Source organism: Uloborus diversus, chromosome 8, assembly GCF_026930045.1.
Source record: "Uloborus diversus isolate 005 chromosome 8, Udiv.v.3.1, whole genome shotgun sequence".
Classification (NCBI taxonomy): domain Eukaryota; kingdom Metazoa; phylum Arthropoda; class Arachnida; order Araneae; family Uloboridae; genus Uloborus; species Uloborus diversus.
Window position 1 is genome coordinate 140,774,731 of NC_072738.1, and position 21,021 is coordinate 140,795,751.

Below are 21,021 nucleotides of genomic sequence, written 5' to 3' on the forward strand. Positions count from 1 at the left end.
TATTATCTTTAATCATTTGAAAGCAACAGATGTTCATTTTGTAGATGCATTTGTTTCAATTTCTCACACGAAAAATTAAAAGGAGAAAATGGCATTGTGTTTCAAATGCTGTCCTGCTATTTCATGTTTTTTTTTTTTTCTGTTATTTATTTTTTTTTTTACGAAATATTTTTCTCATTCTGATTTTTTTTTTTTTGCTGCAGCTTGTAATTTGATAATCTGAACTCGTGATTGGGAAGAAATTTTCAGATGTTGCTTTTTTGGTTAAAAAATATGTGCAAAGGTCATTGTACTTTATGAACTTCATTTTTAAATTTATTCTTCATTTTAAAAACTACGCTTTTAGGAGCTTTGAGTAAAAACTGTTGTTTTTGAATTATATTCCACATGCAAAAACTATTGCTGGATTAAATGTATTCTTTCTTTTCTTCCTTTTTTAGACAGCGGGAAGAGACAGGTCATCTAGTTTTTCTAAAGCATACAAGCAGAAGTCATCCGAAAATGGGTTGTTTCCGAAATTTTAAAGTATTTTATTCTGAAAGAGCATGCTTAAAATCATGGGTTTTAACCAGTTTTTAAATAATTTGACGAAGTTAAGTATTAAAAAAGAAAAAAAATTCAATCGGTGCGCAGATTTAGTTTTATTTTTTACGCTTCTGCTCATGATATCACAAGTATGAAATGCCATTCACTGATGACACCAGTGGGCGGTCATTCCATGCTCGTTAGCTTGCAAGATCGAGATTTTCGCTCACGTGATCGGATGTGACGTAGAAATGTCGCAAAGTTGTATTCTAATCTACTCGAACCTAGCCGCAAGCTGAGTTCGAGTAGATTAGAATGCTACTTTGCAACATTTCTACGTCACAAGCTGACGAGCTTGGAATGACCGCCCAGCACAGAACGCAATATTTTGAAAATGTCCACTTACACCCCTTTGCATCTCACCGCCTTATTTGTAGTCTTTTCTTGTTTGGAAGTCTTTGCATCTAGATGTTTTCTATGCATTAAAAACGGACTCCTCGAAGACCCAAAACTCATGTCAGCATTTTTTTTTTTCTCAATTTCTGCTTTTAAAAAAATGTTGTTGTTTGTATACTTGCTTTAGATTACAGAATTCATTTCCCAAGACGACGCTTATTTTCTTTCAGTACAACTTCGTATATCCGGACTAAGTGGGACCAAAAATAATCTAAATACTGTTTGACCACGGATTGTATGGAATTGGCAAACATCCAGTTAAGGCTACTCCATCTGAATGAGGGGGAAAATTAAAAATTTTATGCGCTCATTTGAATCAGGCTCTGCTTAATTTAGAGGCTAACATACATCTGCAAAATCTGACATCCCTGAAAACTAATAGATGCTTCCATTTCCGCTTGTAAACCGGATGTTTGCCTTTCCATGCAATCCGTGGTTAGACAGTAATATGGGTGATAAGCAAAGCAAATCCTTAAATGAGCTGACTTGCCGTTCATCACGACAAAAAAAAAGCCTATTTTACAATAAAACTAAATATAATATTGTTAAAACACATTAAAAAATATCAAAACGATTTTTCACATATTTTCTTAAAAAATAATTGGTCTTCTGTCTTCTGGTTCAAACCAGTGAGTAGTTTGAATAAAGCAAAGTCAATCTACGTTTCATCATAGTTCAGCTGCAGTGGTGTTTGTTAGATTACGAGTATTTTATTTCACAGTTATGTTCAGGGGCGGATACAGACTACCATGGGGGGGGGGGGTCAAGTAGTAGAATGACCCCCCCCCCATGAATGAACATACGGTTTTGGGTACGAAACAATTTTGAAACTGCTTGGGGGACAATAAAAAGCACCAAATCAGACAATAAGGCACTTAGTAAAGCATAAAGTTACTGATTAACACCATTAGCAGTAAAAGGAAGTAATATTTCAAATATTTACTCCCAGAAATATTTAATGAATTGAAAAGATTGCTGAAATTGTTTGCATTTTATTTATAAACTGTTTGAACACAGTGTGGACGGATAATATTGTTGACGAATTAGGGGGGTGGGTCATGACCCCCATGACCCTCCCCTTGTATTCGCCACTTGTTATGTTACTATATACAATATGAAAAAGCTGTAGATTTGAACAAAGCAAAAAGCGAATATTTGGCGTCTTATAGTTACGTTATTTGCTATCATAATTTGAAATTATCTAGATGAAAGCGTAATTTTTATTAAAATGCTACACATTTGATCCGGATAATCCGGAGATACAGATAAACGAGTTGCGAATAAACGATGTTCTACTGTATTTTGTTATTTATTTATTTTCCCAAAAGGTGAAAATCGCTACTTATGCGACGAAGAAACTTTTAAAGAGAGAAAGAGAAAAAGTGATTTACATTTCACTCATCCTCATGTGGGTTAAAAGGGGGTGAAGCAGAGTGTTCCTGGAAATGCGTGGGTGGGAGCAGGAAAGTGATTGGAGGAGAGGTATTGGAACACGCCTCTTTAAACCGAGCGAGGGGGGAAGAAGGCTTTTTATATGAGGGGGTGCGATCTGACTTTGCGATAATTTGGGATGAATGCCGCACCACAGCTCCCGCAAGCACACAGGTAAGCAAATAGAATTCTTTTGTATTTTTTGGTATCTATCTTGGAAAACGGGAAACGACTGTTTGTGTGGGAACTAATATTGTATAGTATACATATTTGAGTTAAGAAGAATGTAAGCATAATTTTTATTATTAAAGATGTGCCTTTTAAATCTAATAACTAAATCTAATTGATTAATTGCTGAATATTTTCAGAATATTTTTACTTTGTTTCAGTATTTACCCCACACCGTAAGAAAATTTCGAAACGTCACTCATCAGTTCTTGAAAACGTTCCAGGAATTTACGAGTTTCTCGCGAAAAACAAGTATGTTTGCGAAAACGTTTCCTGAATAGCTATAAGTTTCATGAATGCAAACTTCTCACTGTTGTAAAAAACATATGTATTTACCAATATGAAGATGTGCGCAATTTCTTTTTTATGTGTTTCGCGTTCAACACAGTTATGGTCCCCCTGGATTATCTAAGTCCAAACAGGGGCGAAATGTAGTCTCTGGATACTGTCGCTGTCTGAAAATTGCAATTTAATAAGCTGCTCGCTTTTTGCGTGCAGGTCTACCATAATTTCGGCGATATTCACTTGAGGAGCTTGCCTAACAAATATTAAGGCGCCAATCTAATAAATATACTCTAAATGTCCATAACGTTCTCTGAATGGTTCCTGATATATTCCAAAAGCATAATTAGCTTTTATTAGAAAGGTTTCTGAATTCTTCGGAAATGTTATTGGCTAATTTCTGGAAGGAGACTGACTTTTAGCTAAAAAGTTTCCTGTTTTGTTGCCAGATATATTATTGGATTAAACTAATCATGACTTCAAGTTTTTTGGTATGCAGTGGACATCAGTTATTGAATCAGTTGTCAATTGAATCAACCGCTTTAAAGAATCAAATCGTCAAAAACAAAACAAAATCCAACTTTATTGAATCTGCCGCTTTATGGAATCAAAACTGTTTAGAACAAGTTTGATTCATATTAGCGGTGGCCCCTGTATTTGAATTTAAAAAAAATGGAAAATCAAAATCAAAATGAACTCTAGAAGGTTTAATGCGGAAGACTTCGGGAAAGATTATTTTATCCGTTTTTACTTTTCATTTTCACAGCAACTCAGTTTTTCTGAAGATCTTAGGAAAATAAAAGTACATCTAGTAACAGCCCAGTAAATTTAGCCCAAAAACAGGATCGATGCACCACAAATTTACAATTAGCTGAATTTTTCAGGATTAGTTCATGAGCATGTGTAGAACGAATCCTGAAAAGTTCCCTATTTTCCCATATGAGCTTGTATACAAAATGGCGAATCAAAGATGGCGACCAAGTGCTTTTGCCGTAATTGATATTTTCCCTCATATCTTAAGTCAATAGTTGTTATTTTTCAATTCTAAAAAAATGCTATGTATTCTGCATGAATTCCTGCTTCTGTTTGACTTACATTTCTCTGCAAAAATCTGAGCATTATGATCTGCCAATTGGTTATTTTGCCCAAAGTGCAAAATTTTCTTTTGAAAATTCAATCTGGTTAGCTAATTGAAACTACCCATAAATTGTACCAGGGTTCAAATTACTTTTGCGATACCAAATAAGAACTAAAAATGAAAATGAAACATTAAATCGAAGTAATGGCATCCGTCCATAGTGTTGCTACATGAAAGAACAAATACTATATCGGGAGATCGCCTTAGGTTTGCAAAACGTTATGGCTCTAACGCAGTCCACACTGTAAAAAAAAAAATCCGAAACGTTACTGAGTATTTCCGCGTAACGTTAAGGGATTTCAATGGTTTTTATTCACTTCCTGATAAAATCAAGTATCATGCTCAAAAAGTTTCCTGAATTGCTACATGTTGCACGAATGCAGACTCCTCACTGTTGGGAAAAATATTTTCGGCTTCAGCTCGATTATGGCCGTCCAGGCTGAATAAGCACCCAAAGGGAGAGAATAAGTCCATGGGACTACATAGCTTTGCTAGAGCTGCAGACGGGAAAAATTTTTGATACTTAATTGCAATTCAGTCTTAGCTTTGGTCGTGTTTGAGGCAATGCTTTTAGAACTTCCTCGATAAATTAGGAAAGTACCAAGCTATTTTATTATACCTACCTATGTTTGCTCTAAAATTCCAGACTGTCTAAAGTTCAGACACGACTGGCTTTAAACGAGAAAATTTCTGAACTTTTCAGGAAGCTTCCAGGATATTTTCATAAAGGTTACTGAATTTTAGCGGAAAATATTCCTGCTTTTTGCAAGACATGTTACTGGCAGAAATTGGGCATATCAGATACCAATTACTTTCCAGGAACGTTTCTGAATTGTTTTTACAGTGCAGTAGAAAGAGTACGTTTTTTCAACAAGATGTTATACATTAGTTGAGGAATAATTTATCAGAAGGAAACATATACACTTTTTTTAGAAAAAAAGCATTTTGTGACATTTTTTAAATCTTTCAGATGACCTTTATCAAATCACTTACTCTCGAGAAGTCCAAAGTTTTAAAATCCTATTTCATTTAAGGGTAAAGTGTGGCTTTTTGATCAGAAGGTAACAAATCCTGAAAGAATCTGTAGTACGAAGACTTTTAGTTCCAAAGGAACACATGTCCAAAATCTTCAAATTTTAATCCGCTACTTTTAGGTTCATGTACTTCAATAAGGGAATATGAAAAAATGAAATATTATGGGTTTTTGGTGAAATTGGAATTCTCAACATTCAGGTTTTCGTTCAAAAGGGCACGTATCCAAAATTAAGATGGCGATATCTACTTCTTTTTTTTACACAAACATTTCATACCCTGGGCCATGATTTACTGTGATTTTGTGCTCTAATTCTGTACCCAGAGTCGTTGGTAAAACGATTTTGCTCTTACCCTAATTCGTTTTTCTCACCTCCTGAATATTTTTGGAAGATGGATATGTTCCCTTTTGATAAATTATAGTCCTCAGTTTTTATAGTAATACATGAAAAACAGTTCCAGTTTTTTTTTAATCTTTAATATGGCATTTTTTGTATCATATTCTACTCCTAAAACTTGAAATAGCACAATTTGTTCCAGCAAATGGAATAAAAGCTACCAGATTGTTTAATAAATGGCACATAGCTATCACTTTGCTGTTAATATGCTCAAAAAATACCATTAAAAATTCTTTGTTTTATTAGCTCATAGGTTCTGCTGCATATGAAGCAGAACGTAGCACTTTTAACTTTTAGTGTCAAAACAATAATTTTAAAAAATGTTTTGGTTAATTTAGGGTATATATCGAAACCGTATTACTTCAAGAGCATACAGAATTTTTCGGAACTGAAAAATCTCAGTTTTTAACAAAGAAATGAGGAAGGTAAAAAATACTAGGTGGCCATCCTTGATCCGCCATTTTGGATAGAAACTCACATACAAACTTAGGGAACATTTTCGTATTTGGTCTACTTGCTATGAGGAGCTAATTCTCAAAAAATTTCTTGATTATAAATTTATGGTGTAAAAAAGCCTGAATTTACTGACCAATCAATGTTGCATTATAAACATTCTGTGACTCTGAATGGTTAGCAATGTCCAAGGTTAACTGATAGCTATATAATTTTTTTTCTGCAGCAAGGGCGCCCATATAAAGCGCAAGGGAGGGGGGGGGGGGGCTCAAGCTCCACTTAGAAATGAGAACCTTCTTGCTTTTAGTGCTTTTTTTTTACAAAAATGTATTTAAAAAAAATTTCCAGCCATAATTGAATAAGTTAATAAAAATGGCAAATTTTAATATCTCTAATATGTACTGAACTCGGTTTCCATGGGGAAAATATTCTGCTAAACCATGAGGAAAATTTTTGAGCCTCCCCCCCTCCCCTGAAAATTTTGTAAATAGGCGCCCTTGCTCTGCAGGCTCAAATACATGTTAGGGCTTTGGCGGTTCTTACACTGACATCGCGATTCTTTTTTCTTTCATATGTTCCCATTCCTCAGCATTCAGTTCGAAAAGTGCCTTTAACTATTCTGTTATTACAAATGCGCGGTAACCGGTGATATTTTTTACGTGGCATAAAACAGTGCGAAACATAAACTGGTAGCGAAGTCAAACTATTGATTTAAAAAAATAGTATAAATACATATATGCATAAATTATAGCCTATGTTACTCAGTAAGAATGCACCTTTCTTATAGTGAAAGAATTTTTCAAACAGTTGCAATGGTTCCGGAGATTACCCAGAGCATATAAACATGCAAAAATCCTCTCTCTCTCTCTCTCTTTATAGTATTAGTACAGAAATAAAATATTTGTAGAGCATGTTCTATTGATTTAACCATGACCCCACTGAATTTCGCTTACGCTTATAGGCCGTGACAATTGCTGAAACTCATGACAACAAACAGGACGCTACAGGGAACCCCTGTGTCCATTACCTTGCCTTTGATTGGTGGATGCAGGGGTTTCGTTCAGCGCTCTTGCGCTGAGCGCATCACAGTTGCATCAGTTTAACACAGAAAAGGCACAAATTGACAAGGCCTGTTAAGCGTCAGCGCCATCTAGTGGGGCCATGATTTAACAATATTTTTCATAATGTTGCCACCTTCTTGCTGAATCGCAATGTGCTTCAAAATAAAATCAAATGTTCTATAACCGAGTAGCCTGTAAGTTTTTCCCCGGGTGCATAACTCAAGTTGTACGTCAGCAACTCTTGTACTTAGTTTCTTTTTTTCTGGGCATTTACCAAAACTATTTATGCGATAAATGTATTCTGTAGATAGAGCAGCCGCACTTTTTTTTGTCAGAAATTAAGCTTTGCTTACCATGCTATTCTGATGCATTTTTTAAAAAAAGATTGCTCTAATAAGAGGTCAAAGAGTATCCCTTCTTCGTCATAAAAATCACCCGACATAATAAAATAATGTGTGGTATACGCCAAAATATTGCACATTAAGAAAGAAAAAAAAAAGATCGGCTAATTTTAAAGTCGTGCTTTTTCGTTTTTAACAATAAAAAAGATGGCTTATTGATTTCATTCCGACCACGGCCTGCAGTTTTTTCTTCGTACCCAGTCGATTTTTATTCTCTTTGTGATAAGTCAGACCACCCAAATGACGATTTTTAGTTATGTTGAATATCTATTAAAAAAATAATTACATGATCTCAGTTTTTTTGTCAAAATTTATCCGAACTTCCACTCTATTTTTCAATATAAAAAATATTTGAGCTTTTTTTAAACAACCAAACGTGATGGGGGGGGGGGGAGTCATTTTTAGAACCAGGACTAAAAATACGTAGATGGAATTACATCAAGTTTGGAAGCAAAACCAACTCCAATTGTTCGGTGAGTATTATTTCTTGTAAGCAGATAACCAAGTATTTTCTTCTTCCTCTTCTTCTTTTTTTTGTACGTGGCATCCATAAAATTAATCGAACAAGAAAATTTAAAAGTCTTTTGCGAAATTCCTCTGAAATCTGGCATCTTTAAGACATTGGCTTCAGGATGAACGAGTAAAAACTAAGCAGATAGTGTATTACTGTACATTAGGGTGGAACGAAAAAAATAAAGTTTTTATTTTTGAAACGTAATAGTGCAGAAAAGTTGCGATTGGTGAAGACTTACAAAACAAAACAAAAATTTTAAAAATCGGATAATATCTTCCGATCCCGCAACGAGCCTGAATATTTGAAAAAATGAAAAATTTCGTGTTTTCTTAGTGATTTTTCAAAAATTTTGTTTTAATGTTTCTTTTTAAGGCTCTAAGACGAAAAAGTTACGATTGGTAAAGCCTTCAGAAATAAAAAAAAAATTTAAATCGAATAATACCTTCTGATCCAGAAACAAGCCTAAAAAATCGAAAAAGTTGAGAATTTCAGGGGTTTTTTCCGAATTTTTAACATTTTTGGTTCAATGTAATTTTTCAGGCTACAAAACGGAGAAGTTACGTTTAGTGAAGACTTCAAAACAAAAAAAAAATATCTTTTTGAAATAAAACAATATCTTCCGATCGCGCAACGAACCTACATGTTTGAAAAAATGTAAACTTTAAGCCCTTTTTCAGCTTTTTTTTAAATTTTAGTTTAACGATCCTCATAAGTTCGGTATGAAATACTAATGGAAGAACGTTTGTTAATAAAACAAATGTGATATTTTAGTATTAGCCTACCTGTAAAATTATCCACATGGCCCTTTAATCCCACGAGACTTATATTTTGTTTATGCCGCTCAGTACAGTGTATGCATCTAATACGCCCCATTAGCGCTTCACGATCTTGAATTTATGGGCTTTTGAGTTGGCTTGTGTCTATAGGTATCTTACTTAAATGAATAAAGCAGTCGTGCTGGCATCAGTATTTCTCAATGTTTCTAATGTGCGTGTGAAGTCGATTTGCTCTGCTAAACGTGTTTCAAACATGAATCCATCTTCGCAGAAAAGAATTACGAGTAAGTCCTTTGAGTGCTAAACTCTGGATCAGCCAAGGACATAGTAAATAGCATTGTTTCATATCTAAATGAACAAGGAATTTCACTGGATGGTTTAGCCATCGTAGGTTGCGATGGTACTAAAATCAATACTGGGTGGAAAAGTGGCGCGATTCGTCAATTTGAAATTTATATTGGACGACCATTGCAATGGGCTATTTGATTATTACATTTCATTGAGTTGCCTTTTCGCCATCTTTTTCGGTATTTGGAAGGTGGAACAACTGGCCCAAATTCGTTTTCCGGACCAATAGGAGAACAACTCAGAGGTTGCGAAAAACTGCCAGTAATAGATTTTCAAGCAATTGACTGTACAATTCCAGATGTAAACAGAAAGTGCTTGAGCTAGGATCAAAGATATCTTTTAGATATATCTCAGGCAATAAAGGGTGGCAATTACCCAAATGATTTGTCAAATCGTGACCCCGGCCCACTCTCACATTTCAGATGGCTCACTTGTGCAAATAGAGTCTTTAGACTGTACATAAGTGTATCGATCCCATCAGGTGAGTTAAATGACATAGTGACTTTTATTTAGAGATGTTATATGCCGGTCTGGTTTGAAAAGAAGAACCGCAAAAATTTCGCAGACGGTGCCATTCATGTTTAGAGAACAATTCAAACCTGTCGATACTTATCTGACAATCCAAAACAAGTTGTTTACCCTGTCATTGAAAGAAACTCTTTCTTTGCGCATCCCGAAAACTTATTAATGGCAATGGTGTTTGATGAAAGGAGGCACATAAGAGAACTAGCGTTTAAATACGTCTTAAAAGCCAGGGAGTCTGTTTCTAAAGTCAATAGCATTAGAAACTTTGTCATTCCATCTCTAAATTTTGAAGCAGAAGATTACACAGAGATTATTAATTGGAACACGACAAAGCTATCTTCTCCACCTTTTCTTCGAAAAGTTCCTAACAAAGACATTGAAAGTCTTATTGCAACAGGCGCTATACCCGACTGGGATATAAAACTATTCCCCTGCCATACGCAAGCTGTCGAAAGATGTGTGAAGCTAGTGACAGAGGCTTCCCTCAAAGTGTGTGGATTTAAATCAAGAGATGGCTACGTAAGAGCAACATTAAAATCTAGATCAATTATGCCCGAATTTTCCAAAAAATCTGATTATAAATTAGCTTCAACAAGTAACACTTAAAACAATAAGACTTGTATACAGGATCGTAAATTTGGTAAATATTTTATAACTTTCTATTATTTGAAAATATTTCATTACTGTAAAGAATGGTAGTTTTGCATGTTTAGAAGATACCTTAAAAAAGAAATAAATTAATGTTTATATGTAATATAGGGTTTTTTAAAAGGCTTTTCCCTGTAACACCGGGGAAAAAAACAAGAACAATTTTATTTTTAATCACTAAGAAAAGATGAAATTCTCCCTTTTTTTCACTTTTCATGCTTGTTCCTGGATCAGAAGGTATTATTTGATTTCAGCAATCGTAACTTTTCCGTCTTAGAGTATTAAAAAGAAACGTTGGAGCAAAGTTTTTAAAAAATCGCTAAAAACACATGAAATTTTCCATTTTTTCAAAGTTTTGGCTCGTTGCGGGATCGGAAGATATTATCCGATTTTAAAAATTTTTGTTTTGTTTTGTAAGTCTTCACCAATCGCAACTTTTCTGCACTATTATAATTCGAAAATAAAAACTTTTTTTTCGTTCTACCCTACTGTACATGCCATAATAACATTCTACAAGAGCTATATTTTTTTGTTATCATTTCAAACAAAGGAGTTGAGAAACTGTAGTTTAAAAATAATAAGTTGCAACAAAAAGCACAATGAGAGATATATTTGGCGAGTAATCGAGTTTAAAGAAACTTTGATTCGATATATCCCCAGAGACTAAGTCTTAAGTTACTGTCCTTTCATAATGCTTGCCAATCAGTTTCGCTTTTTAATTGTTGCCAAAAGCAGTGGAAATAATAGCAACTATGCCTGCCAATTACTTCCCCTTTTTAATTGTTGAAAAAAAAAAACAGTTAGGGGAGAAGGGGGCTAGTGTGGACAAGGGGGGTTAGTGTGGACATCTGGAATAATTCTGTTATTTGTGTTTTCAAAATTTCTCTGTTAATTTATGCTTAATGACTACACCAACATGCACTTTGATGCGTAGTTTCATGAAAACATACTTGATAATGAAAAGTAAGACAAAACAACGTTAGAAGAAGCACAAATTTGTAAATTACAGCAGACACGTGTTTCGGCGTTACAGGGAACGCCTTTTTCAATGCAAAAAATAATGAGCTTATGGATGAAAAGACATCCGACAAAAGGATCATACTTGATAATGTTTGACCATCGATTACATGGAAAGGCTAATATCTGGTTTATAGGCGGAAATGGACCTATCTATTTGTTTGTAGGGATGTTAGTTGGTTTGTTTCAGATTTGCTCTTTTGCCTCTCTATTATTTAGCCTTAGTTTTGCAAAAATGAAAATTTGTTCACAGCAACATTTTTTAAATCTAAAGTATATTTGATCTATATTATCACGGCAAAAATTAATTGGTTTATTTATTCACAGCAAAGTTTTAAGCTTACCATTTTGCTTTTAGGTTCCTGAACGAAATGAAAATATTTACTCTTTTTGTTGTTTCTATGGTAACTATTTTTGTTTCTCCTCATTTTATTTTAGTGAATGCAATAAATGAATAAGGCACTAGTGACATTATAAAACGCGTGCATCAAAATCCCATCGTTCTTTTCCCTTCTCCCCTGCTAGAGTCATTCAGATGGAATGATCTTTACTTGGCAGTTTGCCAAATTAGATACAATTCGTGGTCAAACAGTAGTTCAGTAGCAAATTACAAAAAACGGTTTTCATAATGAAAAAGTAAATTTTGGCTTTTCTTTTAGTTATTAGATTAGACTATTTTAATTTATTTTTTCAAGTAAAAGGAGATAATTTATCTTAAAGAAGTGTGTTAAAGATATATTTTGATATTCAACTCTGCTGTGCATAGTTTTAATTAATAATTAAAAGGCTTAGAAGAAAAAACTGCCCCATGGGTTGGAGTGGACACACGGTGATGGGGCTACTGTGGACACATGGTAATGAGGCTTCTATGGACTCATGCCCACGCTAATTCATTGCAGCTTTCAGTGAGAAAAAAAATAAGGAGTTAAATATATTTTATGTTATTTGCCTGATCAGATCAATTTTGACAAGCATGCACTTAATTACAAAGGATTTTATGTCCCGTGTTTCGGAATTTCAGGTTTTATTTACAAAATAAGATTGATTCCTGTAAAATTATGAGTTTGTTCAGAAATGATTTTATTTATTTATTATCATATTAAATTTCGTGATTTTATTCTTTACCAATTGCTATATAAAATGGTTTATTGAAAATGATAAAATGATGACGTTCAAAAAGGATTCTGTGTGTTTTTGCACATTTTTAAGCCTTTTTTTTTACTAAATAAGTTTGCTTATTGAAAAGTGATAAATCAATTTACCAAGGAATTCTGTCATTTTAACACATTTTTTATAATTCAAATTACCATTGACACAAACTTTAATGACTTGATCTTGGTCAACGCTATGAAAAAAAAAGCATTTTGCACACTATGTTGGACAAGTAAAGGCCGTATAGAAATCAACTGATTTCATTATGCATTTCTTCTGGGAAAAAAGTGAACAAATTAGTTCTTTGAAGCACAGAAAATTATTATTTTTCCACGATGGAAAATCTGCGTCCCAAACATTGTTAAATGAAATTGTAAGGTAACTACCATCGCCATATCTTGCTAGTAGCGCACTAAAAAAATTCCGAAATGTTACTGATTGTTTCCGAGGAACGTTGCGGGATTTCACGGGTTTTCACCTATTTCCTCGTAAAATCAAGTAACTTTGGCAAAAGGTTTTCTGAATTACTTCTAGTAGCACGAATGTAGACTCCTGAATGGAGTGAAAAATATTTTTCGCTACCAGTTTAAATATTGACTGAGTGTATTTATTAAGTGTATTGTTTCAAGCTCGATGGCAGCCCGTCCAGATTGACAAAGCTCTTAATGGGAGATCACCCGTCCAGATTGACAAAGCTCTTAATGGGAGATCACTATATTCTTCAGAAGTATTAAAGTATAATTTTACGAAGGTTAAAGGCTTTTAGTGGAAAACGTTCCTGGTTTTTGCAAGTGACGTTATTGCCAGAAATTAGGCGTATGGAGCTACCCATTAATTTCCTGGAACTTTTCTGAATCGTTTTTACAGTGCATGTTACATGCATTTCACATAATATTTAATTTTGATACCTTTATTAGAGTGTAAAGTAAAAAAAAAAAATTCTCTTCTGTATTAAAATAGCCTTTTTTCATCTAAATAAAAGTGAATAGCTGTCAAACATTTTAATTCGTCTTTTAAACAGTGTCTTTACGTTTAGACAATTCATAGCTACGAATTAATATTTTAAACTTTTATTATTAACTAGCAAAAATACCCGGCGTTGCCTGGGTCAGTAATAATTATTAGAAAAAATCGTTACTTGCTTTTGTTTTCTGTTTTAAGTGAAAGAATTTAAAACACATCTTTTTGACGTGATTAAAAATCGAGTTTCTTCCTTACCCATAAAACTAAAATAGGAATAAGTATAAAGAACAAAGTAGTATTGATTTAGAAACGAAAGCACTATATTTAAGCATATACAAATTTAAAAAACATGAAATTAATCTTCTCATGTTTAAAAAGATTAATCTGTTGATACTTTTTTTTAACATGGAGTCTAAAACCTTCTCTGTATGGCTAATGAAGTACGAAGTGATTAAAAAAAAGTAGCTGCGCTCGTAATCCCCTTATACTTGCTTTAGTTATTTCGGGAAATTTCAATCATTGTGGCTCTTGGTGCGATTTTACCGAATTTGCGAAAGTCGTTTCCGGGTACCTTCGATGATGCTCCCCCATTCTTTCCTTACTTTGTAAAACGATATGATATTAATTTTCGTTACAGAGATATCGTCGCCAGATGCTGAGATATTTTTGGTCACCATAAAATGACGCTAAACAGTTTCATCCGAAATGTTACCAAAATAAGTAATAAAATTTGGTGATTGTTTGAAATTGTGCAAAAAGGAAAATTAATGGAAGTTTTTGTGCTGTTTATGGATTTGCCTAATTTAGTTGCTGGATTATTTAACACAGTAAAAAAAGTCTTTTGAAAATTCTTTGATAGGCGATATTTTGTTTACATGGTGCAAAAATTTTGGCGATCTGCTGGTTGTTTGGATAATGAGTAAGTGTTCAATCAGCATAAATAATAATAAAAATCATTAATTACATTAAAGTTCCGTTTAAATGGAAAATCATCAGCCAAATCATGTATTATTTGCCAATCTTGTGCACAAAACTTACTTCAAGATTTGACTTGAGAAAAGCCTTGAACAATCACGAAAAGCAAAGAAAGTCAACAATACAACAATTGTCGCTATCGACAGGGAGTTGAGATGATACACTAAATACTGTATTGAGTTGAGGAAAGCCTTCGAACATGGATCTAAAAAGCTCATAAATCGTTTTTTATTCTACTTAGAAATTTCGAACAGGTGCCATCTTCAGCAGAAAAATCAGAGCTTTCGATGGACATATAATGTAAATATGTGCAAGCATTTTTTCATACCAATATTAGAGAATTTATACAAAAATTGTGTTTTATTGCCCCCCTAAGGGGGTTTCGCCCCCCATAACGGGACGAAAACTACCCTATGTGTTATTCTGATGCATAAGCTATATTATTGTAAAGTTTCATCAAAATCCGTTCAGTAGTTTTTGCGTGAAAGAGTAACAAACATCCATCCATACATCCATACATCCATACAGACAAACTTTCGCATATATAATATTAGTAAGATTAAAATATGCTTTGTTGAGGTTAACATTGGCTAAGGAATATGCTATTAAGATTAAAACTTATTTATTTGTGTTTTTAAAGCCACTGTTTACATTGTTTAATTAGTATTTTAGCTGTCCACACTTGCTCCTTAGCTTGTCCACACTAGCCCCATGACATGCGGCTAATGTGGACAAAAACAACCTTTTTTTGAAAAAAATTTCATTAAATAACTGTTTGGCCAAATGTTTTAATATATCAATTAAAATAAGTGCAAAAGTGCAAATTTTTGTTAAAAAAAATATCAGGTGTATTAAAAACAGTATTTAGTATATGTTTTTTCCAAAAATGCAAAATCTGTCCATTCTAGCCCCATTCTCCCCTACAGATAATGGTAACTATAAATACCTTTGTTATGAAGTTAACAAACTCATTTCAGGGCTGAACATATGTAAGCAAGCATATATTTGTGGATATTGAGCATTTTAATATTTTCGAATGATGCAGGTTTCCGATGCTTTCTTTGATTTAATTCAAGTCAGCAGTTTAAAAGCATTTTTAAGATGCTTTTTTTTTGTATTATAGGGGTGGATTGGCCCAAATAGGGTAGGTTAACGAAGAATGATCGAAAATGATAGTTCTTGACTTTTTATCCTACCTCTTTTCCTAGAGGTGAACTTTAAAATAAAAAGTGATTCTTGCATTTTTTTCAAACCCAACATTTTTTTATTATCAAATATTACGAACACTTGAAAAACCTCTACCAGTTGGTCTAAAGCGGGTAAGCCCTTCGGGTAAAGCGGATACGCTTAACTAATTGTGAATTGCTATATTTTTCAGTCAAATATGAAGTAATAAATGCTTGAAATAAATGACTAACTCACTGCTATTACAAAAAAAAAGTTAGATTTTCAATTTAAGTCAGTATTAAGTCATTCAGTATTATAATAAGTATAAGTCAGCACATTTGTTTATAAAACGTAAAGACATTTCTGATTAAATTAACAGACTAATCAATTGCCATCATAAAAATAACTTTTTAAAGTTAGAAATTCTTCTTACATGCGATAAGTATAAGTCAGTACATTTGCCAAAAAATATATATAAAAAGCAAGCACTTCCGCTTTGCCGAAAGTACGTTTTTTATTTCAATAATTATAACCTTAAATTAAAATAAAAACAAGCTAACAGAATGACCATCGTAGTTTATAGGTGGATGGTGTCAGAATGACGAAATATACTGGTCTTCGATTAATCACAAGTTAAAAACTTTCAGTTTTTTTTAAAATCTGCATCATTTATTTTTATTTTAAGCCTGGCTACGCCATGCCGCTTCACCGCTGCTTCGCTGGGACAGATTGAAACTAGGAGTATTTCAGAAAAAACACGATATACCTATGCATTGTCCATGCGGCGGCATACCTACTTTGGGCCACCTTCCCCTACACTTGTTCAAAAGTGCTTTTAAATTCGAACAAACAAGCTTGTGATATTTAGTGAAAATTAACGGTAAATGTAAACCATTATCTCTTTATGAGCAATAAGTTTGTATTAAAACGAAAGTTACTACCTTTTTTTTTCAGCTCAAATAAATTTCAAAACGAAAACCTTTGAAATAAAGGATTAAAATTGTTCCTTAGTTATAAAGACAACTTCTCTATGAGCTTGGTTCACAATAGAAAGTATGAAATAAAATTAGTATATGAGTTCCTGATTTCAACATTCAAAAATTGCTGTTAATCTTTATTCCTTTTTTTCCAGTAAATTCTAAAACAACCAATAAGATCTAAATTTAAAATATGAAAGAAGTAATAAGCGGTGCAAAGCGTAGTGTGAATAACTATTATTATAGTACTACTAAAGCCAGATTTTACTTTTCAAATACATTCAAAGCTGTTTGTTACATTAAGGCTTAACTAACCTCTTAACGATTTTATATTTTTCAAGAAAACGGACAAAAAATTTTCTTTTTTTTTCTTTTTTTTTTAATTCAGGAAAATTATATAAATGAAAATGTTTGTACAATATATGTATTTATTTTCGATTTTTTAGCTGTAACTTTGCACTCTCTAGCCCGGAAATATCACTGCACGAGAAGCAGTAGACGAAAGCTCAGTCCGTTATTTTAGCTAGAACCCCTTGAAAGACTGGCCGACTTATCCGACATTTTGGTTCTAAGACAGCTTTGGATCTAATCTTGCTTTTAGTATTTATAAATACGTTAGAATATTCTCTGGTTGCTTAGTCGTAAAACAATTGATGATAAGGTGAGTAAAATGTCCCTTAAGGTAAATCTGGAAAGATCACTTAGTTCACCAATTCAACAAAAATGTATCGAGAAATGTTTGCTGTAATGAACCTTATTTTCACACCTCACTTGTTTTTAGTTATTATTAATTAATTTTTCGTCATTTACAGAATAAAAACATCAAACATCAATCAGGCAACACATCTAAAGCTTATGCACCACTTTTCTGCAACGAGGCTTTTGTACAAATGCTAAGTTTGTCCCCCCCCCCTCGACAACTTTGGAACCAAAATGTCGGATAAGTCAGCTCCCCTCATATAGTGACCTTAGTTTTTACGGGAGCTTGTGGGAACGGTTTAAAATATTTCATATGTATTAATCAATTTCAAATCTGCTTTATGATTAAATTTTAGAAAGTAAAGAGCCGCTATACTCAAATTCTATACACATTATCTAAACATAAACTGCACGTTAAATTCCAATTTTTACATAGAAATATGTTTTGGTAAACAAAACATATTAACGCATTTAACTAGATATTAGCCGAATATCAATAACTAGTTGCATGCGTTAAAAATATCCAATCACTGGTTGTATAGAGGTTGAAGTTCAATTCTACAACTGGCATTAAAAATTTATATGATTTTAAATATCACGCAACCATTTTGAATCGATTTTTCCGAATTAATCTCCATCGAAGTACTTTTAGACAGCTAAAAATAATCAAATTTTCTGAAGAGTAGAGAGGAAATGTTCATATCGTGTTTTTCATTTAAGAACAATCGAATCAACATATTTCTTTTCTATTCTCGCAACCCCCCGTGTAGTACATAATAATATACTTTAAAGATTTCTGAGTGAGTTCCATTATGAAGAAATGGTCATCACCGGTACAGTTGTGGATAGAATTATTTCTTTTGTAAAATGCATTTCCAGACCGTTTTTCTTACTGATCGTATTTTTGCACGTTTTTTTTTTCTGCACGCAAGGTATGACTAACTACTGTTTCAAAAAATTTTTTTTATCCAAATATTTTAATTAGAAGAAAGCTTAGAATGAGAAACTCAAACCATCAATACACTGTAAAAGCGGTTCAGAAACGTTCCTGGAAAATAATAGGCAGCTGATGTGCCCAATTTCTGCCAGTAGCATATCTTGCAAAAACCAGAAAAGTTTTCCGCTAAAATTCGGTAACCTTCCTGAAATTATCGCGGAAGCCTCCTGAAAAAATCAGAAATCTTCCCGTTTGAGGCAAGTCGTGCCTCTGGGGAGTAAACTTAAGTAGGTATAATATAATAGCTTGGGACCTTCCTGATTTATTAAGAAAGTTCCATAAGCAGTATTGCAAACAAGCTAAGCAAGAATTGGAAGTATCGAAAATTTAATTGAAGCCGATGCACTTTATAAATACGCTCAGTTAATCTTTAAACTGGGAGCTAAAAATATTTTTCCCAACAGTGAGAAGTCTGCATTCGTGCAACTTGTAGAAATTCAAGAAACTTTTCAACAATAATTCTTGATATTTCCTGGAAGTGGATAATAACCATTGAAATCCCGAAACATTACACGGAAATACTCAGTAACGTTTCGGAATGTTTTTACAGTGTCTGATATATAATAGCAAATTACAATATTTCTTCTTAATGCTTTCGTTTCATCCACTATAATATTAAAATCTGTTCGCGTCCGTCTGTCTGTCAGTCTGTCTGAAGATCGATCTTCTCGAGAACCGCTGCGAATCGAGAGTCAAACGAGATACCGATCAATTCGAAATTTTCCAAAGAAAAAACAATAGGACCAATCTCGTAATTGTACGACTTTAATTAGCGGAGATATTAATTAAAACGTTAATTAACATTACTTTATTCAGGAACATTTATTTCTTTCCTGTTGCCATTTTGAATCTGGGTGAGCAAATAAAATTCTAATAATTGTTTTAAAAGAGATTTTTTTGGCTGCTGTCCAAATCTTAAAACAACGTCTCCATTTAGAATTTTATTTTAAATTAGTTTAAAATTGGTTGCTCCTATTCGGACGTAGCCTTTATTTTATCGTCTGTCCTTCTATTTTTTACAGCCAACGTTCTTAACTCTTTTCAGCATATGAAAGTTGTTTCTTTAATTATGTTTATTTATTGTAGTGTAAGTTTATCATTGACCGGCCTCATATTTTGGTAAATTTAGGATGTGCGACTAATTATGTTTATTTTGCTGGACTTTTTCCCGTCACATGGGTGAGTTTTCGAATTGTAATAAGTCTCTTTTTCCTTCCTGTTTTTACTTTTGAAATATACTTTGTACCGTTAAAAGAACACGTTAAATCAAGATTGTTTGGATTTTTTAAGTGAAACAGAGTTGAACAAAAAAAGTTGTTTTTAAGGATTTTAACTAAAGCTAATTTGGAATCTGATGACTTGGTATTAAATTAATGCTTATTGGTATTTATTTAGTCTTGGTGCTTTAGTTTCACGTAATCAACCAAAAAGTGTGTGTCATTTTATGTAAAAAGCTGATTGTAATTGTACATAAATATTTCAGATATAGTCTATCAAATGTAATTCATTTTAACGTGAGCACAGATTATAGTTGATAATGCATATATTTTCATCTTTTATGCTTATTGAAAATACTCATAACTTGTATCATTGATAACTATGATTAACATTAAAGAGATTTTTGCCAAAATATGCACTTCCTTGTGTTTTTCAAACCTTGCATTACGCGTATTTATTTACTCCTTAGCGCTTTAGAAACTGATGTCAGAGTAATACAAAAACATCAATTGGACATCTCTTTCATTTTTTGAGTAGCCCGTGCAACGCTGGGCACGCAGCTAGTGCTATATCAACATCATACATTTGAATTACTAATTTGTCATGTATACAGTAGCCCTTCGTTATATCACGCCTGTCGAGAGACAATTGAAAAATATCCGAAAACAGGATATCATCGAGATTGTTAAAACTAGATTGAACTAACATTCAATGTGCCTCTACAACAAATACAGTTGGCTCTCTATTTAACGACTTTCGAGGGATCACAAAAAATCATCCTTAAGTAAAATGCGTCCTGAAACAAAATGCTTCTAAAACTACAGTGAAGCATTCAGGACCGTGAAAAGTCGTCTTTAAATAGAGAAAGTCGTTAAATAGAGCGTCGTTAAACATAAAGCCAACTGTATAACTTATTCTTTTTTTTTTTTTTTGATAAACTTTTCAACAAAAGTAACAAAATAACATATTGCTTTTTTTAATAGTATAAAAAACAATTTGAAATATTCCAATGGTTTTTCAGTGAAATAAGGATTTGAACCATTAATAACTAAGGATGTAGCGAAGTCAGAAGAATGAAATACATCATTATTTTATTTATACGCGAAAATGATAAGAATGGAATTTCCTGAGAAACACAATGTACACTCACATACTATTTAAGTGATCTCAAATTTAGAGCGAAGGTTGAATTTTTCAGGGGCAGAGGATTCGGTATGTAAACTCGATATATCCGAATGAATGATATAATGAGGCGCGATATAACGAGCAGTTACTGCACTTAAAAAGATAAATAGTATTAACGTATCATTTTAGGAGCGAAACTTATCTTATTTCTCATTCCAACGTTATTGGGCGGTAAATTTCCAAATAAAACTGTTAACAGAGACACTTCGATGTATGAAATATTTTTGTAAGTCGCGAAGACAGACTATTTTACCTTTAAGTAGTCTCAAAGTTTCAGCGATGTGTCCTATACATAATCCACTCATACAAAAGTGGAGACACTATTTCCCAATTTCTGAGAAGGAAACTTCAGCACCAGAGAGATTAAGTATTTTGTCTCGGAGTTGTGCCCATTTCTTTTAAATTTGTTAAAAAATGTTTCCTCAATAAGCCTGATTTGCATATGCATGCAAATT

At 33.1% G+C, this 21,021-nt stretch overlaps 1 protein-coding gene across 1 annotated transcript in view; it reads left to right on the forward strand.

The window, feature by feature from the left end:
- Nucleotides 1-2,487: 2,487 nt before the first annotated feature.
- Nucleotides 2,488-21,021, forward strand: part of LOC129228037 (probable insulin-like peptide 7) — a 34,892-nt gene continuing 16,358 nt past the window's right edge. Inside the window, exon 1 of the mRNA XM_054862666.1 lies at nt 2,488-2,586. Within this exon, the coding sequence (XP_054718641.1) occupies nt 2,556-2,586 (31 nt within the window). The 5' untranslated portion in view covers nt 2,488-2,555. The remainder of the gene's footprint in view (nt 2,587-21,021) is intronic.